The sequence below is a fragment of the Neoarthrinium moseri genome (assembly GCF_022829205.1).
Source record: "Neoarthrinium moseri strain CBS 164.80 chromosome Unknown scaffold17_Wmoseri_CBS_16480, whole genome shotgun sequence".
Taxonomy (NCBI): Eukaryota; Fungi; Ascomycota; class Sordariomycetes; order Amphisphaeriales; family Apiosporaceae; genus Neoarthrinium; species Neoarthrinium moseri.
The window spans coordinates 107,725-133,742 of NW_026055131.1; the positions used below are offsets into that span (position 1 = coordinate 107,725).

At 52.5% G+C, this 26,018-nt stretch overlaps 9 protein-coding genes across 9 annotated transcripts; 5 read left to right on the plus strand and 4 right to left on the minus strand.

Moving 5' to 3' along the window:
- Nucleotides 1-1,732: 1,732 nt before the first annotated feature.
- Nucleotides 1,733-3,202, plus strand: JN550_005439 (uncharacterized protein; the record flags this gene model as incomplete). The annotated part of the gene is made up of 1 exon (XM_049317066.1): nt 1,733-3,202. One exon carries the CDS (start codon nt 1,733-1,735, stop codon nt 3,200-3,202), a length of 1,470 nt encoding a protein of 489 aa, XP_049172452.1.
- A 1,626-nt stretch (nt 3,203-4,828) lies between these two features.
- Nucleotides 4,829-5,558, plus strand: JN550_005440 (uncharacterized protein; the record flags this gene model as incomplete). Its single annotated transcript, XM_049317067.1, has 3 exons — nt 4,829-4,892; nt 4,954-5,040; nt 5,095-5,558. 3 exons carry the CDS (start codon nt 4,829-4,831, stop codon nt 5,556-5,558), a joined length of 615 nt encoding a protein of 204 aa, XP_049172453.1.
- A 206-nt stretch (nt 5,559-5,764) lies between these two features.
- Nucleotides 5,765-9,946, minus strand: JN550_005441 (uncharacterized protein; the record flags this gene model as incomplete). Its single annotated transcript, XM_049317068.1, has 6 exons — nt 5,765-6,621; nt 6,686-7,472; nt 7,855-8,089; nt 8,415-9,760; nt 9,811-9,873; nt 9,944-9,946. 6 exons carry the CDS (start codon nt 9,944-9,946, stop codon nt 5,765-5,767), a joined length of 3,291 nt encoding a protein of 1,096 aa, XP_049172454.1.
- A 1,131-nt stretch (nt 9,947-11,077) lies between these two features.
- On the plus strand, nt 11,078-12,410 carry JN550_005442 (uncharacterized protein; the record flags this gene model as incomplete). The annotated part of the gene is made up of 5 exons (XM_049317069.1): nt 11,078-11,247; nt 11,327-11,355; nt 11,432-11,558; nt 11,655-11,743; nt 11,812-12,410. 5 exons carry the CDS (start codon nt 11,078-11,080, stop codon nt 12,408-12,410), a joined length of 1,014 nt encoding a protein of 337 aa, XP_049172455.1.
- Nucleotides 12,411-14,731: 2,321 nt separating this feature from the next.
- On the plus strand, nt 14,732-15,700 carry JN550_005443 (uncharacterized protein; the record flags this gene model as incomplete). Its single annotated transcript, XM_049317071.1, has 3 exons — nt 14,732-15,164; nt 15,218-15,479; nt 15,592-15,700. 3 exons carry the CDS (start codon nt 14,732-14,734, stop codon nt 15,698-15,700), a joined length of 804 nt encoding a protein of 267 aa, XP_049172456.1.
- A 1,491-nt stretch (nt 15,701-17,191) lies between these two features.
- On the minus strand, nt 17,192-17,473 carry JN550_005444 (uncharacterized protein; the record flags this gene model as incomplete). The annotated part of the gene is made up of 1 exon (XM_049317072.1): nt 17,192-17,473. One exon carries the CDS (start codon nt 17,471-17,473, stop codon nt 17,192-17,194), a length of 282 nt encoding a protein of 93 aa, XP_049172457.1.
- A 938-nt stretch (nt 17,474-18,411) lies between these two features.
- Nucleotides 18,412-19,590, minus strand: JN550_005445 (uncharacterized protein; the record flags this gene model as incomplete). Its single annotated transcript, XM_049317073.1, has 4 exons — nt 18,412-18,714; nt 18,773-19,383; nt 19,431-19,536; nt 19,585-19,590. 4 exons carry the CDS (start codon nt 19,588-19,590, stop codon nt 18,412-18,414), a joined length of 1,026 nt encoding a protein of 341 aa, XP_049172458.1.
- Nucleotides 19,591-22,824: 3,234 nt separating this feature from the next.
- Nucleotides 22,825-23,267, plus strand: JN550_005446 (uncharacterized protein; the record flags this gene model as incomplete). The annotated part of the gene is made up of 2 exons (XM_049317074.1): nt 22,825-22,840; nt 22,900-23,267. 2 exons carry the CDS (start codon nt 22,825-22,827, stop codon nt 23,265-23,267), a joined length of 384 nt encoding a protein of 127 aa, XP_049172459.1.
- Nucleotides 23,268-23,536: 269 nt separating this feature from the next.
- Nucleotides 23,537-25,542, minus strand: JN550_005447 (uncharacterized protein; the record flags this gene model as incomplete). Its single annotated transcript, XM_049317075.1, has 8 exons — nt 23,537-23,699; nt 23,750-23,910; nt 23,976-24,057; nt 24,106-24,461; nt 24,525-24,600; nt 24,775-25,045; nt 25,099-25,230; nt 25,281-25,542. 8 exons carry the CDS (start codon nt 25,540-25,542, stop codon nt 23,537-23,539), a joined length of 1,503 nt encoding a protein of 500 aa, XP_049172460.1.
- Nucleotides 25,543-26,018: the final 476 nt, after the last annotated feature.

Genomic DNA, 26,018 nt, shown 5'->3' on the forward strand with positions numbered 1-26,018 from the left:
CAGAAGGCACTTGTTTCACCAGATTAACTCTTTTGGAGTGGACGTGCAGATGTCGACGGAAATTGACTCTTGGGTCTCTTGAGCAGGCAAACTACTGGATCATCAAGTGTATGATTCGTCGTCTGCGTGCAACTCGTATTGGCATCTACCTGGCCCCCCGTGCTGAGAAGTTTTATTTCCATTTCACGGTGTATACACACTAGTTCATCTAGTTCCAAGTAGATCATCATGCAAGAGCGCGCCTGCTACAATCAACGAGTTGAATTGTCACGGCACCACAGGTAAGCTGAAGCTTTGCCCAAATCCTATAATTTTGCGAAACTCTGAAGCCGGGGAGGAAAGGAAAGAAGAGCTCAACCTGCCTCAGCCAGTCCAAAAGTCATAAGGTTATAAACGAGAGCTACGCAGCGCTTCGTGCTGCTCCACCCTCTATAACAGGATTACGGGCGTATATATCTAACGGGGTATAAATACTAAATCTTTAGATATATCTATTTTCCTTCGTATATCCAGTCTCCTTTATATATCTATTCTTTTTTGTGTATATATTTTCCTTCGTATATCTATTCTCTTTCGTATATCCGTTCCTGGCACCTTTAACAATACCTCACCGCACGGGCCTTATTTGAGCTACACGATCTACGCCCCTCGTGGCGCAGCACCGCAAACTCGTAAAAAACGGCGCCAAGAGGTCGAAAAACGGCAACTTCGAGGTCCGATATCTCGACGCACGGCGGTCGTACGGGCTCGAAAACAGCTGGGTTCCGAGTTTTTCGGCACGAGGACTCTAACGGTGTAGGTGTTACGGGGCGGCGGCCAAGGTGGGAAAAAGTAGCAAAATCCCTTTATATATATCGAAAGCTACCCTAAACAATTCTATAAGGGAGGACGATGCTAGCTAGCTGTCACGTGATTAGTCGGTCCGGAATGGAGACTGCGGGATTTCTCAAGATAGAACAAGCACAGCACAATCAACAGGCAACGAGGCCGAACCGAAAAAAAGGACGTACTAGATAGGTCGCTGTGAACCTATCTCCACCTGACTGTCTGACAGGAGGTCTTTACAGTATCTCTATTCTTATCTTATCTGTGATAAGCTATCTTGGTGCGCCCCCAGGCACACGCACCACTCGGGTTAATCTCGGCTATTCTGGGAGAGATAAGTACCTAAGTATCTAAACGTGGTCCGTATAACGCTTTCCTTCGCTACAGGTCGAGGCACGGCCACCAACCTCATGAAGCGTTGGCTCCACGGCGTCAACGTCATTCCAACTGGCATACCAACTGGCGTAGCCAAGAATGTAACTTCGCGTTATTTCAAGTTGTGTGGTTTGCCTATCCGCGGCTGTTTTGGATTCTCCATAAGGACTACTTATTATCAAGGTGCCGCCCCATTCGCAATGGTGAAATCCCAACTGAACTACCAGGCCAGCTACATTGACTATTGAGCTCGGGCTGGTGAGACGTGGTATAGAATTGTGGTTGAGAAATAGTGGCTGTGCTTTTTCACGTTTCACTTATTTAATTTCCTTCTTTTCCGTAGAATTTAATACACCATCGCACTTTTTGCCTTCATTTTACGACTGTTCGGTTTGGCGACCGTCGATTCATACGTCTATTTTGGCCACACGAACAATGTACGTTCAATTCGTCGGCACTGACGAGGAGAACTGCGTTGGCTGAGGTTGTGTTACTTGGGGAATATGGCCCAGGAGCACCACTCCAGTTCACTATGTCTTCACCCGTGGGCCGACCACCGAGCCCACCGACACTTGTAGTTCCATATGATGGACACTACTATGATGAGGGCAGTATGGAATATAAAGCCTGGAGACAGTCTGCTCTACGGCCAAGTGTTATTGCTGAGCTAGAACGGTTCGTCGCCAATCGTATCACGGGTCGTGGCAGAGCAAAGCATGTACACACGGCTGAGGGTTCCTACAATATTATGTTCCAATTTCAATTCTCAGCAAGAAGCGACGTCGCGCTCCGCATTCCAAAGCCCGGACACACGCCGGCTGCTATCGTTGCAAAGAAGGTACTGAACGAGGTTGCGTGGATGAAGTTTCTAAAGGTACGTACGCGGATCCCTATTCCATGCGTGCATGACCACAGCAAGCGCGCCGACGATCATGTACCGCCACTCAAATTGCCCTTCATCTTAATGGATTTTATTCAAGGTCAAAATCTGCGTACCTTTTTGAGGTTACTAGGGAAGCCAGGGGAAGACGCTGCGAATAACTCGAAGCGTACGACCATTTACGAACAGATTGCCACCTTCTATCTTCAGCTTCATCGGCTGCCTCTTGAAGCTATAGGTTCTATCTCAACACACCAATTACCAGGTCAATGCATTGTTGAGGGGAGCCCGCTCACCATGGATATGCATCAGCATCTTCTGGGCATTCCTGACTATCCAACCAGTAATTGGCCGGATAAACCCTTCCAGCATACAAGCGACTATTTTGATTTCGTCAAGACCTTACAGCGCAACGAGCTTTGGAGCCTCCGCAACATCAATATGCCATGGGGATGGCATCCTGAAACACGGGGGCTTATGCAACTTAAATGCGGGGAGGACGTTGATTTGGAACAAGCTGCTAGGATCGCTCGGCTCCGATACAAATCCCGCCAGGGTTTCTCCCAGCTAATCCCACATTTCACCAAAGGAGAGGATGATGGTCTCTTCGCTCCCTTTAACCAAGATCTTGACCCGCGCAACATGCTCGTTAACCCGGATACCCTCCAAGTCACTGGCGTGATCGACTGGGAGTTTACTAACGCCATGCCCATTCAATTTGCCCGTCAGCCGCCTTTGTGGTTGCATTATAAGGTGCTGCCTGGCCCAACTTTGGAAAGAGGCTACTTCCCTTGGTTTCTGGCAGAGTACGAGCCCTTTCTGAATGAATTCCTGGCCGCCATGAGACGTGTAGAGCAATCGGGCGGGTTTGGGACCGGGGGAAAACCACTCTCAACTTTGATGCTCGAGTCCTGGAAGAGTCAGCAGTGTTGGTTCAATCATGCCGCAACTCACTCAGACTGTGTCGATTCGATCTACTGGGCTGTTCTCCACCAGCACCACCCACAAGATTCTGAAGGTCTTAAGGCACCAGCCGAGACAGATCCTGAACTGGACAAGTATATTGAGCACACTAAAGTTCAAATCATTTCGTACGAAAAGGCGCGGGATAGCCTGGTTTGACATAAGGCGGCAATGGATAGTTCAGTCTAAGATTTGCTTGAGCCTCATAGAAGTGCCTAAGAAGGCTGTCAAGGAACGATCTGTATCAAGTACCTTGTCAAATTGTTGCATAATTCCCTTAAATTCTTCTGCCTTAAGAAATGAGAGTCTTGTTGCCTGCAGGTAATTCTGTTCTAGCAAATGAAAGTCTTGTCCCCCGTAGGTATTTCCCTTCCAGCAAATGAGAGTATTGATTCCTTAAATAAACCCTCCCATCATATGATACCCTAGTCCCCTTTCAAGTAAAGAAACACCAAAGTCGACTTGTGAGTCATCTCTAAAAGTCGGACGGTACTCTCCTGGAACGCGCTAATGATCATTCCTTCCTGTTGCCGACAAGTCTATGCAATGTCTTCTGTCGCTCTCTCTCTATGCGTTCTTGTTCTCGGCGCATATCCTCTTTCAATCTTTGTAAATCCTCGCGCTTTTCTTGAGGACTTTTACCCGCTTTTTCCATCGCCGTCGAATCATTGTCAGGAGCTATCTTGAAGGAGTCGGCCATTTTGTGGGCTAAATTGAGTGAGTTGGGACCTCTATATAAAAATCACTGTTGAATATGACGCAAAACGTGTGGGTGAAAGAAAGTAGGTTGATGGGGATGATGGACGTGATTTCATCACGCGGGATGGGGCTGCTTACTTGGCTCGTTTGCTCAAATTTAATCAGCAGGTTGATATCGGTAGTAGTGGGACTAGAGTTGATAATTGATCAGAAGGTATTTAGAGGATTTAGAGTCAAGACGACATTCGAATATATATGCATTTTCACTTGATTATTTCCTCCCTAGCAACACATGATCGTCACCAGACTGCAGCACTGTCACCAGACCAACTTCTTTGTTCTGCCTTCGAAGGACTCTCGGTTATGGGCCTAACAGCTGCTGTTATCTTCTAAAACAGTCCTTCATGTATGTTTATAGCGATACCCTTTGCTTTAGCCAGCCAACATAGTGTTGGGATGATACATAGTTGGGACTTAGGTTTGCCGTCCGTAAATATCCAAGGAATATTGAGCCCAACCAACATCCGTAGCAATGCTCGTTAGCTATCGCGTACGGGTTACAGTGTTGCTTGCACTCAAGTTGGTTGGATGCATGAACTTCTCGGCATACATAGTCGGAGTTGCTCATGGCCGCTTTACTCAGTTGACATCATTAGCCGCAGCTTGTTGGAACTGATACTTTATACATGCCTCTTGTAGACAAAGCCTGAGTAGCCAACGAGAAGCATACGGAGTTTCTCGATACAGCATAAGAACAAAGGAATCGATTCCCTTGCACGTCTCCAATTTGCCCTTGTGAAATCTCACTTTTTGGACGCTTCCATGCCTAGGGGACAGTGGTGAAGAATACGACACCACAAGATGGACGGGTGGCAGTCAAGTGAGTATCAGCTCCCAAACAAACTGTGCAAAAGTTCTTCACTCATATGAAGTTTTTTATTTCAGACTACCAAGTGCGTCGACCCCGTCAGAGCTAAAAGTCATGGCAGGAGACAGATACTAGAAGCTTCATACCTTCATCCTCGAGAGCAAGAGCAGATACTTCAAAGGGGAGCTCGAGGAGGCTAGATTGACATCCCCTTACTCATGATTGAAGACCAGGAGCCTGAGCACGTCGATTGGGTTCTCTACTTTCTCTACACCGGGAAAGGTGAGCTGCTCTCAAGGTTCCAGAAGGTATGCTGCATCACTTTGCTCACCATTCTCAACAGTTACCCCACATCTTGCCCGTCTACTGATGAGTGAGGACACCATCATCTCCACCTGTGTCGATGTCATCGAGGTCGCGGCATTCGTCAGTAAGAACACGCTATTCAATCACTTCGTCACTCATGCGAAAACATTCAAAGCAGATAAGACGAGAACATACAGTGGCGAGGATCTCATACTGCCGGAGGTCTTCACCGAGCAGTTCTTCAATGCAGCCCAACGAGCTTACAGTTACGACGGATACCCCGCCGAGTTGTTGCGCAAAGCCCTGCTGTTCTTCATGAGCATCACGCGCCTTGGACCGATCCGGCAATATTCCTTCCAGCAGATTTTCTTTGAGCACAAGGAATTTTTGGCCGACGTCCTTAAGCATATGGTTGATACGGAGGTAGGCATCGTGATGTCCTCTTTGCCTTCAGCGTGCTCTGTATGCAAGAAATCTGCGAGTCTGTGTTCCGACACGTGGACATACATGTGCGGTCAGGACATCTACACTCTGAGTGGTGTTTGCCAAGAATGCGACGGAGATCTCCAAGGAAACTACGACTATGACGAGGAGAAATGTCTGCTCAAGATGGACGAGACTACAGCCCTCAATCCTGAGTAAAGATGAGGGTTTGTGTTAGCAATACTGTATGAAGTTCCCAACGAAGCACTTGGAAAGGTTTGTGATTATTCGTCCATTACACTGAATATTCCTGGTTATCCCATATCCCCAATGGATCAACACTCAGGGCATGCTATCTCATTATTCTCGTAACCCAGTTCATGGGCCAATCCTATCAATTCACCTCATGTATTCTCATCACCGTCTCAAGCGTACCTCACACTCCCCTTGCCACCCCCAAGCCCGCCCTCCTTCTCCTTCTCATGCGCAACGCCATCGGTGCCCGCCAGATCTCCCGGCGTAGGGCCAGTGCCGACCTCGTCGACAACCCTCTCGTCGGCCTTCTCGCCCTGCGCGCTCTTGAGCACCTCGACCAGGTGGCGCGCGCCCTGGGGCCACATGACGACCTCGCCCTTGGCATTGTCCACGGCACCGACACCGGCACCGCCCGCCGGCGCGGCATTGCTGCTGCTGCCCCTCGCGATCTCGCCCCGCAGGATCCGCTCGGGCGTGACGCCCTTCTCGCCGTAGAAGGCGGCGTTGGCGTCGGGGCGCTGGACGATGACGGTGCCGTCGGCCTGGACGCCGGCGTAGAAGCCGCGGGACTTCATGTAGCTCCAGACGGGCTTGCCGGCACCTAGGGCGGCGTCGAGGCTAGCGCCGGCGCCCACGGGCCCGGCCACGACGGCGATCTCGCCGCCCAGGCTGAGGCGCGGCCGCGTAAAGGCGCGCACGGCCTCGTCCGTGTTGAGCACGCACACGCAGTCGTAGATGTCGAGCCCGACCATGAAGCCCGCGCCCAGCGTGTGCACCAGGAAGCCCGAGGGCGGGCTCCAGGAGCCGTCCGGCAGCCGCGCCACCACGACGCCCGATCCCGACGCCCCGCTGATGTGCAGCCCCGTGCGGAACACGGTGAAGACGGCCAGGCCGCGCGCCTGCTTCAGCGCCGCCGCGGGCACCTTGACCAGCGTCTTGGCCTTGGGGTTGGGCGTCGGGCCCGGGTTGGTGGCGTGGCCCGGCGACGGGGGCGGGTGGTTGGCGGGTGTGGTGTAGAAGCCGTCCTCTGGGGAGTGTGTTAGTGGGTTTTGCTCGTGGAAATATCGCCTATGAACAGGGGGGTCACATACTGCAGAACGACTTGAGAATCCGGGCCGCCTTGTCGCACTCCTTGTCCATGCTCGTGGGCCAGAAGGCCTCGGAGCCAAGTTTGTTGGTCACCTTGTTGATGGGCACGCCGGCCTTGACGCTCCAGTCGTAGAAGCGCTCGCCAAAGGTCTTCTTCTTCTTGCCGCCCTCGGCCTCCGTGGCACCACTGCCGCTTACGGGCGCACCGGCGGCTGCAGTCGCCGCGCTGGCCTGTGCCGCATGGTGCTCTCCTGAGGATGGACCTGCCTCGGCTGCTGTGGGAGGCGGTGCAAAGTACGGAGCTGAACCTTGGCTGGAGCCAGGCCGTGATCCCGGGCGTGGTGGGAGGACGGGTAGCTTCTCGTCGCCCTGGACGTGAAGACCCGGCGTTTCCGTGTAGCCGGGCAGTGTCTCATTGTTCGTGGGGTGAGACTGCAGAGGGTGATAGGCCTGATACGTCTGATTTGGCGGCGGACCAGGTGGAGGCGGCGGGTAGTAGTCCTGGTGCGCCGGTTGGTGTTGTTGTCCCCCTGAGGGTGGCGGACCCGGAGGTGGTGGCGGGAAGACCTGCTCCTGATACTGAGGGACTTGGTCCTGGTACTGAGGCGGCTGGTCTGCGGCAGATGTTGCATGGCTACCGGCTGGGTGATGCGGAGGCGTGCCCCCTGAGAGCTCGGAGGGACCGGCGCCGGCGACGCTGGATGTCTCGGCGTAGTAGTCCGGGTTACCGCCGGACGTACCGGTCGGGTGGTTTGGATGTGCGCTCATTGCTTGAGGTTGCGAGACTGTCTACAGAAGTACCGTTGGGTTGCTGCGGGTCAAGATGAGGAAGTAAGGTGTGATACTAATGGGCTCAGAACTGAGTATGAGTTTAGAGTGAATGAAGTCTAGAAGGGTGTGTGATTCAAGGCACAGATTCAAAATAATCTGTTCGGAGAAGCTGTGAATAATTATTATATACAGAAGAAATGAAGTGTAGATGGCCCAGCTCAAGTTGGATATATACTAGCAAACCTGCCACCCTGCATGGAGCAAGCTTGTCAGGCTTGCCTGCAGCTTGCCCGCAGTCCCTCACATCATATGGCACCCTGCAACGCGTACCGGCGTGGCTGAAATCAATTCCGAGAGCTACCCCAAGGCAATCTGGGCCCGTACCGGGTGCATATCTCACACCCATTGGTCTGCCACCAGCGAACGCCATGGCAGCGGCGAGATGAATGGGCTGGCCGCCTGGATAGTTGCAGGATAGAGGGCGGGAGGGGTGACGACTGATGTCATCGCCACAACGGGGCGGAGCACAGGCTAGAAGTCGCCTTGGTCCCCTGCCGAGCTGCAGGTCGAGGCTAGGCGAGGCGGAGCCCAGCGATTCGGGCTGAAGGCTAGACCGATACGGCTTCTTCTTGATACTATTCTAGACATTTCGTTCTTGCAAGTCATATCTCCCAGTTAATTTGCCGAGCGAAACCATGTGAAGTCAAGAGTCACGATAGTTGCGCGACGTTCGCGAGCTGCAAAGCATGCAGAAGGAGCTGAGGGGCTGAAATGCCTGGTACATGTCTCACCAGGAGCGGGCCTACTCATCATAGAACCTGAAGTAAATAGGCGATGGTTCAACATGTGATCTTGGGAAGATACGCAAATACTGGTAACATCGCGCTCATCTATTACACCTCCTCCACGTCCACGCCTGTCCATAACGCTAGAGTACACTTGTCCAAGTCCACCACCTACAAGTACAAGCCCTCGGGCTCACCCTCCTGCTTGGTGCGCAGGACTCTCTCCCTGGCAGCTCTGAAATCTGCCATCTGCACTCTCATACGTCTCTCTCGGAGGGCCATCAGACCAGCCTCGGAGCAGATCGCCTTGATATCGGCACCAGACAGATCGTCCTTCTGGGAGATGAACTCGTCCAGCTCGACGTCTTCGTTCAGGCTCATCTTGGAGGTGTGGAGGTTGAAGATCTTGCGCTTGGTGTTCTGGTCCGGGTTCTCGAAGAGAATCTTTCGGTCGATACGACCGGGTCGGATCAAGGCCGGGTCCAGGCTCTCAATCTTGTTGGTGGCCATGATGACCTTGACATCACCACGGTCGTCGAAACCGTCGAGCTGGTTGAGAAGCTCCAACATGGTTCGCTGAATCTCGCGCTCACCACCCGAGGTCGAGTCGTACCGCTTGGTTCCGATGGCATCGATCTCGTCGATGAAGACGATGGAGGGAGCATTCTCGGCGGCGGCCTGGAAGAGCTGCCGCACCAGCCGAGGGCCGTCACCCAGGTACTTCTGGATAAGCTCACTGCCCACGATACGCAGGAAAGTGGCCGAGGTCTGGTTGGCGACGGCCTTGGCCAGCAGGGTCTTGCCTGTGCCGGGAGCACCGTAGAGAATGACACCCTTGGGCGGCTTGATACCCATCTCCTCGTACAGCTCGGGATGCAGCAGAGGCAGCTCTACCGACTCACGAACCTCCTGGATCTGCTGCTCCAAACCACCAATGTCCGCGTACGACTCGGTCGGTGCCTTGTCGAGCTTCATGACGTTGACGGCGGGGTCCGTGTCGTCGGTGAGAACTCCGACGATGGAGACGCTCTTGTGGTGCAGCAAGACGGAGGCACCCGGCTCGAGCAGGTCCTTGTCGACGAAACTCATGATGCTGACATAGTACTCGGGGCCGGTTGTGCTCGAGACGATGGCATGGTCGTCGTCGATCATCTCCTCCAAAGTACCGACACCCATGGGGCTGCCTCGCATGTCGTCGACGCGGCCACGCTCGTCGGCATTTCTGTCCGTGGCAGCGTCGAGGTCGGAAGCGGCAGGCGCAGCGTTGTCCTTGGCGGTCTTGGCCTTGCGGAGGCGCTCCTGGTTCTCGACGTACTCCTCCTCGAGCAGCAGATGGTCGTGGATGCGCTGCATACGCAGCAGACGCAGCTTGCAGCGACTCGTGGGGTAGATGGCAGGGAGCTTGGCGGCAGCCGAGGCGCCGGCAGCCTTTCTCTTCTTGCGGCCGATGCGGGTGGTAGGTCGTGGCGGGGGCTCGTACTTGGGCTTGTCCTTCTGTTGGTGGGAGAGCGGATCAGCGATCTGGCGTTTGTGACGATGTCGGGGTCAGACCCGAGGGAAGCATATCATACCTTCTTGTCCTTGTCATCTCTCCCATCGGCGCCGCCGCCGCCCATGCCGGACTGGTTTTGACCCTGCGGAAAACGTCGAGGTCAGCAGACTGCATCGTCTTGGAAAGATGCGTCGATGAGGGCTCAAGCTTACCATCTTGACGGGTTCTATGCGCCGGACGTTGTGGAATCAGTTCGAAGGGTGTGGTTCGAAATGCAAACGCAGACTTGACTGCGGCGAGGAAACGGACGACGAGCCGCAGCTGGCGCCCAGTCGCAGGAGGTGAGACTTGTTGATGAAGCCGAAGGCGGGTGGTGGAGGTGGTGGAGGATGATGATGATATGCAGTTGTTGAGGTGTCGATGAGGCGAAGGCGCGGACGAGGACGAGGACGAGGCCACGGCGCTGGAGCTCTCTGATGTGATGACCTAAGGTAAGGTTAGCGGACCTGGGCGCCAGCTGCAAGCTGCTCCAGGCGCCAGAGCGGACGCGGCCAGGCTGAGCTGTCGCCCTGAGACGGGTATCTAGGTACCCAGTCGCTTGCCTGGATATTGACTAGCGGGCGATTTAGGCCCGCAGGTCGGCTGAAGATAGCGGAATGGAACAATACAGCACCCGGCGTTCTCTGCATTGGCCACGCACAGGGGGCTTGACTTTAGTTATGCAGGCTGCAAATGTGCATCGCTCTGTTTCATAGCGCCTCTGCTCCACAGTTGCTTCAGACTGGTCACTGCCAGGGAGCCACGGACGCCAGGAAGGGATGGACATCGAGTGAGGACTGGAATCGGGATTAACCGGCAAATCAGCTGCCGCGATGGCACATGTGCACCCGAGCTAGCGTCCCCGTTCGCTCTCTGCCAGCCGTGCGCGTGCATTTCTGTAGCGCTGCAGCTGGCCCCCGGGGCTGCTAGGGGGTGCTAGGGGGTGCTAACTTAGGGGCCCTGCTGGCTGCCCAGGTGGCTTCCCACGGCTCGGGTCTGCCAGCGCCGACGAAAAAACGGGCCGTTGCACTCGAGTTTTCAGTGCAGGTGGACGCTGGGCTGGGCTGGGCTGGGCCGGGCTGCCAGCTGGAGGTGCGAAAAAGAGCTACGCCAGACTGACCACTCGGGAAACATCGTCAACACCGCGAAAGCTTGTTGCTTGCTGTAAATATCTCTTTTCTGCCGCCTCGCCCTCCACCAGCTGATCAACGGCAACCACCACCGCCCGCGCCGTCTCCCTCCTCTCTCTCCCATCCATTGACGGTCCCCGCCTCCCTCCAGATTAATCACATCACACAGCTCTCAAGATGCAGGCTTTCTCGAGACAGCTTCGCGTGCCCGGAGCCGCCGCTCTGCGCCACATCTCCCGCCGCGCCTACAGCTCCAGCTCCTCCCCCTACACATCCACCATCGACAACCTGCGCATCAATGGCGACACCAAGGTCCTCTTCCAGGGCTTCACCGGAAAGCAGGGAACGTGAGTCGTGCCCGCTGCTCCCCCCATCGCGGTTGCGGGAATCCCCTTGGCTGACCATTGCGGCTTTTCGCCTTCACAGTTTCCACGCCCAGCAGGCTATCGAATACGGTACATACACACTGCTCTCCGCACACGAATCTACCGCTTGAGGAGATATCTCTAACGTCGTGTCTGCGAACTACAGGTACCAAGGTTGTTGGTGGCACGAACCCCAAGAAGGCTGGCCAGGAGCACCTCGGCCTCCCCGTCTTCGGCAACGTCAGTGAGGCCGTGAAGGAGACCGGCGCCACTGCCACCGCCATCTTCGTCCCGTAAGCCCCTCCGTCGAACACTTTTTTACCACTGAGTGCATAGACTGCCATCTTGTTGGAACCACTGGAACTGACCGTACACCCTGATACACATAGTCCCCCTGTGGCTGCTGCTGGTATCGAGGAGGCCATCGCCGCCGAGATCCCCCTGGTTGTCTGCATCACCGAGGGTATTCCCCAGCATGGTAAGGAAATTCGCTGCCGACCCCAATTCTTCCCACCGACACCCGTATCTAACTCTCGTCCCTGTCAGACATGGTCCGCATCACCTCCATGCTCAAGTCCCAGTCCAAGACCCGTCTCGTCGGCCCCAACTGCCCCGGTATCATCGCCCCCGGCCAGTGCAAGATCGGTATCATGCCTGGCTTCATCCACAAGCGTGGCCGCATCGGTATCGTCTCCCGCTCCGGCACCCTCACCTACGAGGCCGTCAACCAGACCACCCAGGAGGGTCTCGGCCAGTCTCTCGTCGTCGGTATCGGTGGTGACCCCTTCTCGGGCACCAACTTCATCGACTGCCTCAATGTCTTCCTCAAGGACGAGGAGACCGACGGTATCATCATGATTGGTGAGATTGGTGGATCCGCCGAGGAGGATGCCGCCGACTTCCTGCGCGCCAACAATATTGGCGGCACCGACGGCAAGGGCAAGCCCGTTGTCAGCTTCATCGCCGGTATCAGTGCGCCCCCGGGACGCCGCATGGGCCACGCTGGTGCCATCGTCAGCGGAGGCAAGGGTGGTGCCGACAGCAAGATCTCGGCCCTTGAGGCTGCCGGTGTTGTTGTGGAGCGAAGCCCGGCTGGCTTGGGCCGTGCCATGCGCGAGCAGTTTGTCAAGCGCGACTTGTTGTAGGATGGCGCGAGACATTAGACGCGGTTGGCCGAGCCTTTGGGCAGCAGCTGACGGGGGTTAGAAGAAACATGTGTATATCCGAACCGAAACCGGGGAATTATGTTGGTGGGAAGGCCTGATTTGTATGATGCATGACGTTCCAGGCTTGGTCATGGTCAGGCAAGTTGCATGTGTTGAGCTTAGTCTCGCTTTGTTGGCGTATCTTTCCTGTTCTGTTGACTCTCATAGACGGAGGTGGGCAACGGTAGTGCATTGTAACCTACTTTGTATTCATCCACAAGAAACCAGCATGTTTGGCTGTCCCAGTGACTTCTCTCTCTTCCTTTAGCAAAGTACCTACTGATCCACTGGTCTAAATCAAGTTTCTCATTCCTCCATGAGACACATGCAGCGGGAAGGACAGACAGTCTGCGGTCTGTCGCCAACCGCATGGCATCCTTAGGGCGCAACCTCCGAGACGATTTGGCAGGAGTCTTGAATCACAGATTTTAGGCAGTCCAGGCGGTATCTCACATGAAATGACTCGAATACCATTTTTCCCCTTCAGCAGCGTCAGGCACCAGTCTCAACCTCGCCACGATCTGACCGCAGTGATGCTGCATACCTCCGCGACCTAGGCGGCCGGCCGCGAATGGCTTCTCCGGATGCTTTGCCCGAGCAAACGGACCGCATGGCAATGGGGCTAATCGAAGCGGTCTGGCCCGGAATGCGGAGCGTGGTCGTGCTGCGTACTCCCGTGCCAATCACCTTGCCTAGCGAATGGCTGTTCAAAGCATTCAATCACCACCAAACGGACTGCATTGACATGAGCTGAGCAAATGTTTCCGACGTGGACCAGACAGAACGAAGCCCTGGCTGCTTGTCTCGGAATCTCCTCCTTCGGACTCAACCTGAGGAGTTGGGCACCGGACATCTTAGTTCCCGGTGCATATTCCCCAGGCAAGGCGGCCCGGGATGGCAAACAGAACATGGGGAAAGTCTAGGCACGATAGTCATCATCAGACACGGCGAGGTACACTGTAACGTGATGTATATTTACAGATACAAGAGGCAGGATGTATACATTGGCTGTCGAGGTGCTGTCAGGGGCTTGGACAGATACTTCTCATGCTTGAGTACTGAGAAGACTATGGGGCATGATCTCAGATACTGCAATACATTCGGGAGGGTGCAGTGTCATGGAAACATTCGGAGAATTCAGAACAGCGGTGAGCTATGGGGGAATTTGTCATCTCAAAGTTGCGGGCGTCGATCGAACCCTCCGTCTTCGGTCCCCAAGTATATCATCCCCTGCATCCATTGCTGCTCTCCATTTTCTCTTCAACTTTCATTTCTCCACAGACCAGCCTTCCCCTCTCGTCATCCTTCTCCTTTTTCCCCTGCACTTAGATTCCGGTGGAACCGGTCTTTGGTCCTTGCCACCGGCGAGACGGTCTAACGATTCTGCTGTAAGCTCCTAGGTACGTCACAGTATACACTGTCCAGACCATATTCTGATACCTCGCAACGACAAGCAGGCCTGTCACAGCAGAGGCTTCATAAGATCATGTGATCCAGTCGGGACGTCCGTTTCCAGGACCCCAAGCCAGGCATGGACCGTCAGCAGAAACCCAGCACTTCCCGATACGATTCCCTGCATTAGTTGCCAGACGTTAGGACGCAAAGTGGAATCCTGCCCTATCGGACAACTGTGACCACAAGATATAGTACGCGGCGCGCATCCTGCGGATGAGAATCCAAAGGCGGCGAGATCCCCATCCGGGTCTCGCATACCTGTCTTGGCCGCAACTCGCTCTTCTTCTTCTATGGGACCTTCGCCTGCCACGAACTATCGCAGAGTCCTGAGAGTCTCATGCAAGATTGAGCTTCGGCATAGGGGCAGAGCCTCCACCCATAGTCTCTTCCACACCACCTTGAGGCGAGATCTGCTGGCATCCTGACCCCTGGGGCGATATAGCAGGGCCGGTCGGCTAGGCTTGTTCCCGAGCTGACTCTTGGGGACCCCCGACCGGCGCAACACTGCGTGCCTGACCCTATCCCCAGTATCTTAGCTCGAGTTTTGCCCCCGTTGAACGTTTGTGGTGCTTTGTTGTTGGACATCGGTACTTGCGCCGCCCCTCCCGACAGAACAACATCTGCACGGTTGCCAGTGTGGAAATTCCGTGGGGAGTTCGGATGACCGTGGACTGGCGGATTCCACGAACTTTCCCTCGCTCTAATCTTGTGGACCCCAAGATGGCCATGATGTCTAGAAGCAATCTTTTGAGCACCAAGTGGCCGACTTATTGTTCCTTGACTGAAAGAAGCCGACGTCATGCCCTATGCGAAGATTCAAACAGCATGTCATCGGGAGCACTTGGGCTGGTCTAGCTTCGCTCGAGAAGAGGAACCCCATGACCTGTGCTACTTGGAGGCACCGAAGACGACAGACAGCTGAACCCGTCTTTCACCACTTCGGCAAAGTTCAGGCAAGACGTCGACGCTGGAACTGGGGTACCCGCGTGCCGGTTTCGCTCAATGACCCGGACGACATGAAGGAGACGCTCCAGGAGCTACCCGACATGAAGAAGACACTTCATGAACAAGCATGGAGCCAGGCCGCGACTGAAAGAGTTGGCTTGAAGCCAACTTCCCCAAACGTCGTGCTACTACTTACCTGCCTCCTCGATCCACCAGCATGCACGACTTACGGCCCCATGATCGGGTTGAAATATTGCGCTTCGAAGGTGGGCAGCGCATCGACATGTTACGCTGGTACGTTTGCAGTCCCCGCGGCAGAATTACTATTACTGATAACTTTGGGCAAGGCTGTGATTCTCCAGGAGATACCAAACATGTCACCCCATGGTTCTGTGATCGAGTTCTCAAAGGCACCCAGACGATCTGGGTTCTGTTCCGCGTTCACTTTCTCGGCAATGGCGTCCGCAGGAAGATGATCCGCAAGCCTCCCGCGACATTCCCGAAGGCACCCCCTCTCTTGGCGACGACAGTCGGCGCACTGAAGCCGGTGGTGTATCTGCCAAACACGCAGCTCAGGGTAGAACCCCTGCGTCGCGTTGCGAAAGGATGGTACGTTACCCGATGACTATCGGTCAGGGCGGAGTTGGTTGTGGATGCTATGCTGGTCCGTGGCGCCAAAAATGACCGCGCACTACGCCTTTGCTACTGTGCCCTGTTACAGGCAGCACGCCGCTACGCCCGGCGCCGACTCATGGGTGGTGGACATGGTTGACAGACTCATAGTGCCCGAAGGAGATCTTGTAGAACAGGACTCGGCCGGGCTGGGCTAGACAGGACGTCTCTAGTCTCCCTCGAGCTTACCGGATCGTCCCGAAGTTGACGAGGCCAGGCCGGGTGGGAGTTTGACGGGGCATACGAGTTCCGCAATTGTGTCTCGGCCTCCGTCTGAGGAAGGACACAAAGCCGGCCCAGTGGACTCCCACGGACGGGGACCCTGGATGAGGGACCTGCGTCCGGCTTTGTGAGCGGGCAGCGTAAGAAATGCAGGATGACGACCTTCGCTTCATGATTAACTGGAAGGAATTGGGTATACTCAGATCAGAGTACCAGACCATTTTTACGAGACTGGTATGTTCAACAGATTGGTCAGATTTCCCTGAAGCCCCTATGATTGACTAAAACGTTTCAAGGCTTCCAGTAGACTCTGGCCCATGACGGAGGAGAAGACAATGGGGCACGCCAACTCTGACACTCGGGCCTTCTGAGGCATCGTTGGATGGCATCATCACCGCTCAGCTGTGAACCTGGCGCCTACATACCGCGACCCAACCAACGCCATTGAAGCCCTTAAGAAGCATCCGCCTCAGTCATGGTTGGCTTTTGAGTAGAACTCTTATGAATCTCTCGAGCTAGGCGACTCTCACGTTTAATCCACCCCAGCTGGACTCGTTGGTGGAATCCCGGCAATGGGCATTCACACACCGTACCCAGAGATGTTCCTAGAAAACCTACTCTGGCCATGCCAGCTGGAAGGAAGGAAGGAGGATTTGACATGTCCCAGTGCTTCCGCGTTCATCGTGCTTGCAATTCCGGTGCGTCGTTAACAGGTTACACGAGACATCAGCCAGGGAGGTATTATCCCGGGAAATTGAAAGCACAAGCCTTCCACCCGCATTGTACCAAGCTTCACCGGTTCTATCGGCAATGTCTTACATATTTTCTCCTCTTCTGCGGCCGCCAAGAACCACCGCACTGTCACGTACCTAAACAATCAATGTTCAGTCCAAACTTATCAACCAATGGAGCGTATGCCTTCTAGGTATAAATGATAACAATGTCATCGTACCGAATGGAATCCTCAGGGGATGGCGTCAGGCCCTCTTGTGCTATGAGAGGCTCTCGCCGTTGAACGTGCCCGCGTTGCTGACGATGCCAGCTTTTCAACTATGCTCTCTAGCCAGCCAACCAGACCATCGACCAAAGATGGGCACGGCTGAATCGCGTCTATTTTCCCGATGGCCCTTCTGCGCTTGGGTATTCTGGGAGCGCCGCATTTAAAACGTCAACAACCGAAACATTTGAACTCTTGGGTAAGCTTCGATTCTTGATGGTAGATTTATAACCCCAATGAGCAGGAAAACTGACTCGCCCGTGATAGCTTAGAGTGAAGTCTTCCGACATGTTCAGGAGAAAGGGATATGAGATATCTCCCAACGATTCAATCAACTGTACGTCAAGATATGTTGCGGCCTGCCTCTCCAGTAGTCACGATACTCAGTCCGGCGAGACTTCTATGTTCAATGACGGCGGTCGACTAGGCCTCATCTGTGCAGTCCATGTAATATGGCCCAGCAGTTTGCAACCTTGATGATGCCCAGGCTTTGCAGCTGGGCGAGGAGGAACTGTTTGGCGTCATAGACCTTGACGGTCACCTTCTTGCTGCTGCCGACTACTATGTTGATGTTGGCGTGTACACCACACCAGCCGCTGACGGAGCGCTTATCCGCAACAACCTCGACGTCAGCAAAAGTGCTCATGGCGGGAGCAGCCAGGGCGGAGCTAACGACGGATAAAAGGGAAAAGAAGGTGGTAGAGAACTGCATTTTGCCGTGGCCTGCGGGTTGAACTGAAATGAGTGGCGTGAAAATATGGTTCAAAAGTTAAGGGGAAAACAGGTATAAGGACCTTGGTCTGGCGATGTCTCAAAATCATAGGACTCCCCTAGCACAGGCGGGTTTATACAGAGATGAGATATTGACCGACGATCACTGAAATAAATATTGAATGCAGGCGTGACTGTGACGATTGGGCACTGAAACCTTCGACATTATATTAAGGAGTAGTTCCATGATCCTACGTCTCCAATTACAGCGACAAGCCCTATACTGCCAGATCGAGGTGCAACGTGATGGATCCGCAGCTGTCTAAATCTCAATATTTCGTCGCCTATTGACTTGAGTTTAATCTATGAAGGCTGCTAAAGTCCACATTTGCCATTAAGCCCTAGTAACCTGCTTCGGGCCTAAGATACCAGTAATTCGGATTACAAGAGATCACCTAAGTAGTCAGTGACCTCTATAGAGTTCTAGCTTCTTGTGTCTGGTTAGCAATGTCTCGTAGGCACTTTAAGGAGACTCGGCCCAGAGAGGCCGGAAATGTGGAGCAGGAGAAGCCGGAAGTTGGATGTGACGCACTTGGTACAAATCCTTCTGTGGAGCTTACGAAACCTTATTATTATTCCTTGAAGGCCTCTGAACACGAGCACCATGTCTGGCATGATAGGTAATTTACCACACCGGGGCACGTACCGCGCTAGCAAATACTCCACACCACTACTAGACTTAAGCAGATTAATACTATTATTATGATAAAATATAACAAGTAAAGTTGTGGTTAATAGCCTCCCGACGGAGGGGTATGAAGCACGTGGTGGCGCCGAAAGGGTCAGTCTATCTGGAATTGCCTCTGAGGTTTGAAAACCGCCAGAGTTAGCCTCTATTAATACTTATCAAAAAGTCGCAGCGCTGGAGAAATATGTCCCTCACGATTTCGGATTGCTGAACCTGCTTGACCGCCTGAGTCTAGCACCGTATTTCCAAAATAGCAAAGGTGCGGGTATGCCGATGACAATTGCAACGAGCACAAGCACTGAGCCACCCCAGCCGTAGCCTAGATTTCCGAACAAGGCTGGTACAAATAAAGGGAATGCAAACGCCCCGAGAGATCTAAGGAAACAGCAGGCAGCAGAGGCTGACGCAGTGTAATTGTCGTAAGAGTCAGCAATATAAGCGCCTATGCACTGATATGAGATCATACTGCTGCCAGCCATGATAGCAACGCCAAGCTGAGTTTATTATTAGTTAGTCACGCAACCTGCTCGTGTGTCGAACTAGCTTTCTTACATTGGGAAGGATGAAGTGTGCCCTCACCTGGGCACTCCAGGAGAAAAGAAGGATTCCACAAGGTGTGATTATTGAAGCGGGGATCATGAGTGGTACGCGAAACTCTGGAACTCCGGGTTCATCTTCCAGAAGTCCATGCCTCGTTTTCAGTTTCTTGTAAACAGGGTCCGTCAGAAGGCCGGAGACGTTGACACCAATTAAGGATCCAGCTGCGAGCGAAACATAGTTCAGCGCAGCTTGGCCCTTGGGCATTCCGTAACTACCCTCCCAAAGGCTCGGGAAGCTTGAGATGATTAAATACATCATTCCGTAGTTGAAAGCTTGGTAGAGGGCCAACGCTTGGATGATTGGCTGTGTGGCAAGCATCAGCCACGGGCGTGACAATGAGACCTTCAAGAGTTTCGGTAATGTGCGATGTTGCATTTCGAATTCGGTCTGGAATGATGAATGACCCGTGCTTCTGCGAAGGGCTTTGGCTTTTAGGCGGAGAATCCGTGGAGGGTACGTCTCATCCAGAAATAAGAAGGCGATGATCTGAATGGCAATGTTGAATATGACAATGGACCAGAACGACCATCTCCAAGTCGAATACTGAGCTATGTAACCACCAGCTGTTTTACTTAGCTCGTGATACAACAGCTTCTTCCAGATGGCTTACCGATCGGGCCAATCGCAGGGCCCAGTACAGGCGCAAGCTGGTACACAGCCAGGCCCTTGCCCCTTTCCTCAGAACGCCAGCAGTCTGCCAATACTCCACTCCCCATCTTGTAATGTTAGCAAAAGTCCGCGGCAAATGAAAGGAAAAGTCTTACCCCCATTGTTGCACTGCCTCCAAGTCCAGCAAAGAAACGGAATGCGGTTATTTGTTGCTTCGACTGGGCAAATCCGCAGAGTGTTGTAAATAGTATGAAAACAATGTTCCCGAACCTAATGATTCTTGTGCGCCCCCATATCTCGGAGCATGGGGAAAGGATGAATGGCCCAAGAGCATAGGTCAGCAGAAATATCGACAACACCATGTTCAATTCCGTTTCTTTTGGTATGTTCAACTCTTTCCCAATAATATCAAGAGCAGGTGCTGCGATTGACGACGATAGAGGTGACAAGAATGCAAATGCCGATATTATTAGAGATATCTGATATATTGTGTCAGCAAAAATGCCCTAAACTGTGGCCAAAGGTGTACTAACCGTCCATTTTCTGCCTTTAGTCCAATTCTTTGGATTACTAGGATCGTCTGGGCCATCCCAAGTTACCTGTGTTCTGCGTCAGGGGCCCAAGTACAGATAATACCAATTGTAGATTCAGTGACAGCTTACTATACAGGCGCCACTCGTTTTCTCCTCCGTGTTCATGGAGGCTGAAGAGTCTGTCTGATATCCAAGGGTGCTCTTGCGCTCATCATTATCGTTGCTGGCTCCAACGCTCGTCGTATTAAGTAAGTCCGAGCTCCGCAATTGATAAACACAACACGTAGCCGCCGAGTCATTTGGTTTTAGAATAGACATCGCTCATATGTCAGACGCCGCAATGAAGATCAAATGCGATTAAGACTTGAATTAGGCCACTTAACTTCGCTCAATTGAAGGTTTGGTGTCATTCGTTACGCAAAGTGTCGGATCCAAGTTCTTATATGCAAATGGTCGGGCTCTTCTCGGACAAGTGTCTCAACAGGCAACAAACATTGCCAAATCACACAGGTCACTTCTCAATGTTGCTATGTCGTGACACGAGGGATTGAGATTACATGATCCAGCTGGCTAGTAGGATCCACCACCGGCCACTGGTCTCAATCCAGTCCAGTGCAAATTCGACTATAGACCTAGAACGAACATGGTTGCAATTACTATGACAGGAGGAAATGCTTCAGGCAGCTGAACCCCAGTGCACGGTACCCACTATGTCACTTGCCGGCATCTTAATCTGATCGTGGTGGTCTAGACCATATCATGAAATTGCGGGACGTCTTGGACTATTTCTCCGTCGAAGCTCCAAAAGTGCAACAATTGACTTTCGTATTCCGTCGCATGACTCTGGTTCGTCGAATATCTCAAGTTACGGCCTTCTGCTGGCTAAGTCGAACTCACACAGTCGGGAACATGCACCTTGACATTTATTGACCAACCGGGTTCGGCCACTTTCCGGGTGTATCAACGCTCAAGCATACATTTCGTACGTCCTTCTACGGGGTTGTAGTCGAGATCCACATCGTGGCTACCAATATTGAGGTGGCCCGGAGTGACAGACCCGGCAGTCTGGAATTCTGGACATGTCGCTTTCCCATGCTTTAGTACAAAAGTGGCGCTGGCTGCCAAGACGGGGTGACCCGCAACGCTGGGCTAAAATTACGGCTGTCCGCTACCCAGTTGACCGGATCAACGCCACGGTATTCGGGCTTTTATATCATTGGTCATAAAATGCGCTTTGGAGATCTCCTTCGACGTAAGGAGAAAGGGGTCGCGTGACTGCCAGCGCAATTTCAAGGCACGAAAATTTGCAGATTCTTAGAAGAGCTAGAAGGAAGGAATCTCCGAGACCTGGCTTGATTGATTTGGTTCAGACCACTGCCGACCCAAGGCTGTGTTGTTGGCACTACAAATCAACGTCATCCACGAAGGATACCTCTTCTAATGGTTCCGCAGCATTGGGGCGGGTACAAAGCCATTGTGTCCCGCAAACACGGGCGGCCGATGAGATGGTCCACACATGCCCAATCAAAAGCCGAAGGTTTCGGGAAACCTCAAAAAGAAAAGTCACATCAATTGGCGGATCTGTGATCGTGAACGTGTCCCCTGGGGAGCGATCTTGCGCCTCTGCAATTACGCGACGGCCAGCCAACGTTCGGCATCATATCCGTAGGCTATTCTGGAGCCTGCCAAAACGTGTCCTCGAACTTGGAAGCTCCGAGCACGCCTAAACGGCGTACGTTTGCGACACTCTCTGCCCAACACGTTGCATGAGGCTCAGCTATCCGCGAGATACGCCGTCCTACGCTGTGGATATATCCCCTGTTAATCCAAGTGGTTGCTTTCTGAAGTAGCTCATCAGATGGGCATGGGGAGTGGTTCCTTCAAACCCGGTGCACCGTGCTTCGTAGCACAATTGCAATTTGATGGCCTGAAGGCAGAGTGCCATACCTGACGATGATGGCAACCGTCAAGAGGCGCTGCGAGGGCATTATCAAGTTCCACCTCCACCAGAAGGTCTTTGTACACTTCTTCAAGGACCGGCGAGATGAGAAATGGGACGAGGATAATGCCCTTTGATCCTCACATAGAGTAGGAACACCACCAATAGACAGTTTGGAAAGGGTTGTTGCAGTTGTTTTTCTGCTTTTTTCATTTATCTTAGTTGTGATAGATAACAGACAAATAGGGTCTCTCGAAAATCGCATAGTAAATCATTCCAAATATCGAATACAATAAGCTGTATGTCCTTGTACTCAGAATGACGAGTAAGCGAAAAAAAAAAAAAAAAATTTTTTTTAAAAAAAATTTAAAAAGTTCTTTTTCCCCATATGGCCCATATGGGGTAGAATCTAACCTGAGAGCCGCTACCGGCCTATTCCAGCGTTTCCAATTGTCAATTATCTCCTTTTTTATCTATTAGCAGTATAAAAATGTCTCCCGGTTTCTGGGTACCACGTAATTTGCCCCAGGTGGGTCTGCCTGCAGCGTCACCGCGCAGGCAATGCCGTACTGCACAAGCCCATTCGAAGGGACATGCGCTCTGACCTGACCCATGAAGCCAATCTTGTAATTATGAATGCCTCTCCGCATATTTTGGAATCAATCCATGCATGATGAATAGTAGCCGACTTTCTGGATTTTCCAGGCGTAGTGCGTGAACGATGCTTTTCACGTGGTCTATGACATCACCGGTCTTAGTCGCAATTACAAGACCCTGACGTCGGGAGCTGAACAATCCTAGCCATTTACATCTTCACAATGAAGGTTCAAAACAGCAAAGCTCATACCTATCTACTTCTGACATTTTTTATCTCTGTGATAGTCCATGCCTATTCTCAACAGCATTCTCTGAACGACAACACCATGCCAAGCCTCAATGGTAAGAAGAATCGGCTCAATGCAGCTCTAGACAGCAGCTTACTAACCACGTGTGAATAGTCTTGAAACAGCCTCTGAAGCTCTTCTCAACTCAGCCGATGACCGGTTTCTACAGAGATGGTTACTGCCACACCAGTGCGCAGGATCATGGCAACCACGCCGTCGCTGGGATCGTCAGCGATGAGTTCTTGCAGTATTCGGCCTCTCAGGGCAATGATTTGCGGCAAATTGGCCTGAAGGGTGGCTGCAAGTGGTGCCTGTGCACGGCGAGGTGGCTTGAAGCTCTACAAGCTCATAGGGATGGCAAAATCAGTCGCGAGGGGGTGCCTCAGGTTGATCTGGATGCGACCGAGGACAGTGCCTTGAGTAAAGTGGACCTGGAGACCTTCAAGCAGTTTGCAGTGAAGACGGACGAGATCAACGGCTAGGAAATCTATACAACAGAGTCTCTAAGTTGTTCGAGATCTTCCATGTGCGCTCCGAGACAGCAGCGTAAATCTGCGCGGGTGCCTATCTTTCTGCCGACACAGCTCCATCTTCTTGACAAAGCTTTTCCATCAACTCGCTGTCCGGCTTGATGCCTACACGTGGTATACATCATGAAGATATGACTTTCTCTGTTCAGATTCTATCCGTAGTGCCTCACTTGGTTTATGGTGTACCCGTCTCACTTGCAGGCTCCATTGCACTTATACTGTCAGTCAAAGCGGACTCTAAGCCCACGACTGTCCGCTTTAGGGATCCCAACATCGCTATCATGGATCGGGACAATGTCAGACTCGTCGCAATCGAGGCTCATCTTGAACCCGCCTGGTCTGAAAAGAATACCCAAGACGACGTACATCTCTGCCCACGCAAGACTAGCACAGCGTTAGCGAGCGGGTGCAAATATCAGGGGCTGGTGTCATACTTCAAACCCAGACAATTGCGGGATCCTTTGACGAATGGCACAAAGTTCCGGTTCACGCGAGGATCAACATCCCCGATCCACCTCTCGGGGATAAACTTGTAGGGCTCGGGGTACACCTCCGGGTCCATGTGCATATGACATATAGACATGCCAACCGGCGTCTATTCGGGAGGGTCAGTAAGCCTTTCAACTATAAACTAGAGCTATGATGAGTGACTGAACTCACATTCTTCGGAATGGTCCATTGTTTATACTTGAGGTCCGTGTCAGGCGATATACGGGGGTTGCGCCTCATGAAGCGTGCGATACTAGCACTGTTAGTTGATGCCTAATCAGGTGCGAGGGTATTAGCAAACCGTAAGCCTTCTTTGATGCAACCTGTCAAATAAGGAATTTTCTCAAGGTCTGTCCATCGGGGCACCTGATTGGGATAGCAATCTGTAACTCTCTTGAGCTCCACCCGTAGGCGCTTTTCAATCTCTGGGTTTGCGAGAATGAAGTAGGTGATTGTCGTCAGAGTCCCAGCTGTTGTGATCGTACCTGCGGCGAGAAGGGCGAATGCCTCTCTCTTCAAGCGGGCGGGGTCTTTCTCAGACTCAGGCAGGTCGCTGCGAAGAATATGATGGAATATTGAGGTCTTCTCATGGAACTCGTCATGGTCCTTCTCCTTGGATATTTCGTCTTTGATCTTTTCAATCCGTCCTTCACTGAGCTGTCAGGGCTTTGATCAGTTGCCACATCAACAAATTATGACATTCAAGGTGATAGAACTTACCAGGTGGAACATCCTGAAGCCCGCGACGTGGGGGTTGATTGCCTTCAGCACTGCCACTGGAAGCATTGCAGCGATACTAGGCAGTACATTAGCATTATGATCTACAAATAGTTTAAAACAATCGTGGGTTACCTGTTTATCCACGGAAAATTTCTCACGAACGGCACCATTGTCAATATACCCATTAGAGACTTGAACCTGTGTGGATCGGTGAGTTTGCTGTGAATTATACGGTCTTGAGGCAACTGACCACTCCGGGTTGAATTCAGACCCTTCGAGCAACTCTGGATTCTCGCCACAGGCAAATTGCCCCGCGAGGTCGCCCGTGACACACGAGAAAGCATGGTCCAGACGGACGATCGTGCCTGTCCCTGCATAGCGGAGTAGTTTCTCATCCAAACTTCTCGCTTCATGGTGAATTCTCGACTCTAGACGAGTTACACTCTGTTTTGAAAAGAAGTTCTCTACGGCCTTTCTCCTTAATTGGTGTAGCTCATGTGGAACGGTCGTAGCAATCGCATCTACCGAGCTAATCAGTCATTGTAAATGGCGACGCAGTTAGTTAGGGGCTTACCAGACATGCCGAGTCCTGCGCGATTCCCGGCAATAAGATTTGTTCTACGTTTTCCCCCCAGAACATATAAATCGTTATAATACTCGGCATCACGAATGGAAAGCTCTGTGGGGCTGACTCGGACAATAGGGCCTGCCGACAGTTAGCCTCTATAATCTCGGTGGCTATATAAACGCTTATACCATATACGTCGTGCAGATCAGACAGAACGTCAGGAAAATTTTGGCTCCAGAGATCGAAAAATGCCTCATACCATGAGGTAGCCGCAGCAAGTATGGGACCTGGAAACTTGGCAAGAGGGGAAAAGAACAGACGATAGACAACCACAGAAGCGCGGTACACAAACATCAGAGCGACCAAGCCCGCTGCGACATCTCCAATGCTGCAGCCCGTTTCGAATATTGATGGCAAAGCCTGCAGCTGGCGGCTGACATTCTGTGCCATATTCGCCTAAGTAGCTGGTGGTGTAAAGAGGGCCTCGTAAGTTTGCAGATCAAACAGATTGCCTTGGAGAAGAGGACCATGAATCCAAGTATGCACAACAACGGCAGTTTCTTTCAGGATATTCGACAGCTAATGTGAGATTTGCTTGGGGTTTACTGCATCGAAGTAGGTATGTACCTGGGTAGCTCGTAGGCAGAAACAGTAGACCAGCTCCATGCATTGTCTCAATTAGATATCCCGAACGCTACGACAGCTTTCAAATGCCTGCATACATAGATTGTGTCTGCCTGACCGCAAAATGACGGGCCAGGCCCAAATGGTGCATATCTTCACGGGGTGGCTGAATCGTAAATTATGCCCATTCATGTTGGTACAATAAGCACGAGCTGATAATGCAACTCCACTCTTGTTGCAGCGGATAGGCAACCCTAGCGCGGAAGTCCGTGATCCTTTATGCAGTTGAGCTGATGTTGACT